We start from the raw sequence: 5,758 nt of genomic DNA on the forward strand, positions 1-5,758 counted from the left end.
TTTAAATCATTCTTTTCCTCCTGTTTCATCCTTGATAGTGAATTGAGAACTCAAAAAGGAAGACACAGGTGTATTTAAAGAACACTCTTGCATGATTTTCTTTTAAATTTCCATTACGAATGTCCTTTTAATATCAACTTAATAACATCATACTACTATTTTTAAGTGTTTTATACTCTGAACATAAGAGGTGTCTATAAGGACATGTCAGTGCGAGATTATTTCCTGAACACGATTGCCTTTAAAGAGAATTTCCAGTCCCAGAAAGTCTCCTATTAATTAATAACTATTAAAAATCCTTTTGAAAAGCATTGATGTGGTACATAGAAGAAAATAATGTAAGTAATAAACCTAAATGATAAAATGCGATTAAAGTGTAGGTTGTAAAGCCAAGGATTTTAAAATCTTTTTATTGTAGATTTACAATGCAATCTGGTTTCTGCATCTGGTGTTTGGGGGGGGGGGGGGGGGGGTTTTTGGTTTTTTTTTTTTTTTTTTTCCCCTGGGGCAGCCACACTGCTTTGGTGGGACCATTTCTGTCTGTGACAGCCTACAAAGAAGCTGCACTGGGCCTCAGTTGGTTTTTGGTTTTTTTCTTTTAGAATTACACTTGTTGCTAATTACTTAGTCCATATATTTAACACCTTGTTCTGTTTATTGATTGCCTGAAAAGTTGCACTGGATTTTTTTGAGGCCATGATTTAAAGACCTGCAAAACCCAACTAACTTACATATGGAGCAGTTAGTAGTCTCTTCCTGTAGGACTTCATGATTTGATTTTTTTAATCTACTTCAGGCAGCATGATTTCTGATGAGGAAAAGTTAACTGTTATAATATATTTCAGTGCCTGAATTATTGTATGTGTATCTCCAATGATTTGAGGTTATAAACAAGGCAAGGTTTATAACAGAAGTATTGTTTTAATTAGGCTGATCAATTTGGTTGGAAAAACAAGATGAGTTTTCAGAGACATAAAGTATTATTTACATCTGCAGTTGTAGTAGTCTTGAATACTAAACAGCAGTTATGAGTTGTTGCTTTGAGTTTAATGATGTATACATCATTTAAACCATCTAAGAGAGGTGTCTTTTATTTTCCTCTCTTTACTAATCTCACCTCCAATCCATGGACCTGAATAAGGGGTTGTGTGCCTCAGTGTGCCTGCTTTTACCAATGTTATTTGTTGCTCTAGTAAGAGGTATTACTAGCACCTACAAATCTTGCCTTGTCGATGTCAAAGAAGTACAAGAGATAAATTTATTGGAAAGATAAGGGCACGCGTTTGCAAGATGCTCATGAATCATAAAAATACAAGTAAAATTAAGAAAGTTAAACCAGAATAAATCCGTGTTGGCTGCGTAAGAAGTAGTGTATGTAATTTTTTCCAAAATCAAAGCTACTTCAGAAGTAACAAACTCTGTAGTTGTGCTTGGTTTTAATCCTTGTCCTCTTACACTGTGGTGATCTCCACCTTGCCTTGACCCTCCCAAATACTGCTGATGCTGGGGAGGCAGGTGAGCAGAGCCCTGGCTCCTGGAGGGCTGTGCCTGCCCATCTCATGGCCCAGCCCTGCCCACGAGGCAGATACCAGCCCTTCCTGCTGGTCCTTACTCATGTCTGCACCTGACTAAGGTCTCTCGTCTCTCTTCTCTCCACTGGCAATTTGAATGAACCTTGCAGGAAGTATCTGCCTTTGAGATGTCTAACCGGGAGATGAAGAGTGGCAGGCATAGCATGATTGTTGGCACTTCTTGTTTCCTTATGCAAACAGGATCATATTCTATGCTCGCTACAATATGTGGCCACGCGTTGCACTGGCAGTAAGCAGACTCGACACTGATATGTCTGATCACATCCGTGATGATTTATTGGCTTTTTCTGTGGTCCCCATTCATTGCTCCCTGGCATCACTCACTGGCTCACACTCCATCCATGCTGCTGCTGGTGGGGAATCTGGGAGACTGCCAGGCACGTGTCTGGCTTCCCCACAGCACGCTCCTTCCAGGGCTCACTGCAATGACTCTCTGCCATAATCACTGTTTGTTCCCACTTTCCTCTCTCTGTGGCAACCATTCAGCTCAGGTCAGGGAGCAGAGCATGAGCAGTGTTTCTCAAGGGAGTTCTCATGTCCTTTTACTTTTCATACTGGAGGACTGATTTTTTCAGGAGGTTTTTGAGGTCTGAGATTTTCTTTTTTGTTTTAAAACGATGGGTGTTTTGATTCAGCTCGTAGTGATTTCTACACGTGGACATTCTCTAGGTGTTCCTGAGTTTGTCAGAGGTCAAATAGGAAACTTTCTTTCATATTTATTCAAGTATGCATACTAATGAAAATTAGACTGGCAAAAGAGTGTTCAAAGTGGTATCCTCAAACTCTCCTAAGTAATGGTTTTCAGGCAATTTTTTTTTGCACGTACATGTACAGACACACACACACCCACATATAGTGGGGTCTGCAAAACCTTGTTGTATTTCTCACATTCAAGTGCAGGATTCAAAAGGTAACAGAAGAAAGTTAAGCCACTGCATCACTATCACCATTTTGATGTGTAAACAGTGTGTTTAAAAAAAAAAAAAAAATTGCAAATGCTTTATAGTATTTCAGCTTCATTAGGAAAACTGTTTCAGTATTTTTCTTTTTGTTTAAAATATTTTCAGGTATCTGCACTTTAATCAAATAGAAACGTTGGAACCTGAATCCTTTACCCATCTTCCAAAACTTGAAAGGCTGTAAGTTTGTTTTTCTTGGGGTAAGATTCAGAAGTCAGCTTCTTTGTTTGAATTAAATCAAATGTTTGAAACTGGAAAGTAATATTTTTGTAATTGCCCTAGATTATTTTTAATTTTTTTTTTAATTGTAATTACTACATAGTCTTTGCCAAGAACACTTTGGTCAGGCTGACCTTACTGGCATACAGAAGTGAGCATTGCCTGTGATATAGTTTTCTATTGCAAAACTATTTCCCAAAGAGCTATGGTCAGTGTTTGGCCTAAAATAAATGTTATGAATGAAGAAATAGAAGATTTGCATTACGACTTTTTTTTTAGTTTCTCGTTTGAATGCTTTTGTACTCCTTTCCTTTTTGTTACTTGTTACTTTGTGTTTTTATGACTGCTTTTTCACCATCTGGACACACCAAATACACCCTGGAGTCCATTTAAAAAAAAAAGCAGCTGAGCTGCTGAAAAAGCTTAATTTTTTTTTTTTTTTTACTTTGTAAAATTACTTTTTCATAAAGAACTTTCAGCTGAATGTAAATGAAATGAGAATATCTCAAAACCTGAATTGTTACATGTATGTTTCTGTGCTTTTTAACAGATTTTTGCATAACAACAGAATAGCTCATTTGATTCCTGGAACATTTAGTCACTTAGAATCTATGAAGAGACTGTAAGTAAATTGAATTATTATCGAAATAAGGAAAGTTTAAATAATCCAATTATACTGTTTCTCATCTTGTAATATTTATCTTCTTGCAAATGCCTTTCATTGTGTAATTGCTTTGAATATTAAATAATTTTTCTGAAGCTGTGCTGCAGTGTTTATGTACATAGATTGAGACCATTGCTTCATATCCTACCATCTTTAGTGACTGTATAAATAATTTTGTTTGTTTCCTATCTTGAAATTATTTGTAATCATATGGTCTTGTTTTGTAGACTAAATAATATACATGGATCCTTCTTTGATTGTTGGATTGCATTTCGTTTGGTTTTGGGATTATTTTTCCCCTTCTTCTGTATGTTTTACTGGGTGATCCTTTTATGATTTCTTTCAGTATTTGATTATTTAGGTATTTTCTTTTAATTGTTATGAAAAGGCTCTCGATGGTTTAAGAATTTAACTGTTTCTTCCAAAAGCAGCCCCAGAAGGCAGTTTTTCACTTGGAAAACTAGGGTCTTCTTTAGACCCTCAGTAGCATTTGAAAACTTGAACTCAGTGAATGTGTAATGTGACTTTCAGAGGGTTTTCTATCCTTCACTTTGGATCTCTACTGATCTGGGATAAATATTCTTTAAATTATGCAAGACTGCCGTTTTGAGAAAGGCAGTCATGCATTCATACCCCCCTTTCTGGGAGGACTGCAGAGGGTACGCTGTGCAGCGAGTCACAGTGCCAGAAAGGACATTGCAAGGGACATCACAGAAAGGTGGTCCTGCTAGTTTAGGACAGTTGTGTAATCATACATTTAACTGTGGGTGAAAGTCAGAATAAAGTAAATTTTGATCATGTGTATATGTAGGCACCTTCCAGTAGTAGCTGCTTCTCTCATATCTCCCTTAAATTCTTGTGGAGTTCAAGTGAACAGAGAAGGATGCTTCTTCACATAATTGCTAGGTAAAGGGGAATTTTAATAGTGCCTGTTAGTGGAGCAAGACAGGGGGCTAGACTGACCTGGTGTCATCTGTCCTGGGACAGTTTATCCCTAAAGGTAACATCGTGACTTTCGTGTTCCAGGTTTAAATTCTACCAGTAACAGCTGATACGTTGAAAATAGTTTTGCCTGTTCTTGCCTGTTTTTCATAGGAGAACAGGGAAGAAATAATATCTCTGGGCATTTGTACAAGAAGTGAAAAAACTGTTGAAAGACTAAATGATCAAAAAGTTTACTACCCCCAAAGATACATCAAATGGAGGTTGCCTTGCCGTGCAATTTTATTTCCAATCCATATATAGATATATTTAATGGTACAGATTTCTATACATAATTTTTTTTCTCCTTCAGGGCCCTCCTCCATAAAGTGCAGTGCTCCATGTAGTAACAGGGCCCTTCACTACTGGAAGGTCAACAGAATTTAAGAGTTCTTGATATCTGCAATACGCAGGTGTTTTGCAAAGTTACTGACCCCCTGAACTCAATAAAAACGTAATGCTTAAGTAAAACTGTGTGTCTTTCTCTCAGTTGCCTGATCAGCAAAATAGGAAGTTGTAAAATTGTTAGGTTAGCTGTGAAGTTACTGCAGTAATAAGTATTAAACAGAAAAAAAAATGTGGGGACAGTCGTTTAAGTTCCATGTTTAAGCAAAGTTGGTATAGCATCTAAATAAAACCTGACTTTTTCACTGAATGCCGTGGTTAAAAAAGAAATGTTGTTTAGATGCTTGCTGAGTTGAACACAGTCCTACCTGTGCAGGAAAAAAATAATACACATTTTTGTAATAAAAGCTACCAGAACATATATAAGCAAGTGACTGTCACCTGTATTCCATATTGCCTGTTGTCTGTATTCACCGATAGAGGTGCTGTTGGTATTGCAGAATTGTTCTGATCCTGGCAAAATAGTCAAAGCTTACTAACAGGTGTTCTGACTACTTCTTGTTTTCTGCAGACGATTGGATTCAAACGCTCTTCACTGTGACTGTGAAATCCTGTGGCTGGCAGAGCTGTTGAAGACATATGCAGAGTCCGGTAATGCTCAAGCAGCAGCTACCTGTGAGTATCCACGAAGGATCCAGGGAAGATCTGTGGCCACGATAACACCAGAAGAACTTAACTGTGGTGGGTTTGCCACTTCCTGATGGCTTCTTCAATCTGTTAAATGTATCTAAACTGTAATTTTTTTTGTTTTGTTAGAATTTGTTGTTCTGTTGTCTTTGATAATACTAACCAAGAAATCTCCCTGTATTTATTCTCCGTTTTTTTATGCTTCTAGTGGAAGTGATTGCTTTTATCCCTCAACCTATCTTTAACAAAATAAATGTAGCCAGTTTGAGATTTCACCTTGAGGAACTAAGCATGATTATGCAGAAAGAGTG

General features: G+C 37.2%; 1 protein-coding gene across 1 annotated transcript in view; it reads left to right on the plus strand.

Moving 5' to 3' along the window:
- The window catches only part of LOC104491384 (peroxidasin homolog), a gene marked incomplete at its 3' end in the record, with an annotated part of 20,568 nt that overhangs the window by 13,601 nt on the left and 1,209 nt on the right, over window positions 1–5,758 (plus strand). Inside the window, exons 5-7 of the mRNA XM_010133799.1 lie at window positions 2,660–2,731; window positions 3,321–3,392; window positions 5,332–5,501. Coding sequence (XP_010132101.1) covers window positions 2,660–2,731; window positions 3,321–3,392; window positions 5,332–5,501 — 314 coding nt within the window. The remainder of the gene's footprint in view (window positions 1–2,659; window positions 2,732–3,320; window positions 3,393–5,331; window positions 5,502–5,758) is intronic.

Source organism: Buceros rhinoceros, unplaced genomic scaffold (genome assembly GCF_000710305.1).
Source record: "Buceros rhinoceros silvestris isolate BGI_N320 unplaced genomic scaffold, ASM71030v1 scaffold18903, whole genome shotgun sequence".
NCBI lineage: Eukaryota > Metazoa > Chordata > Aves > Bucerotiformes > Bucerotidae > Buceros > Buceros rhinoceros.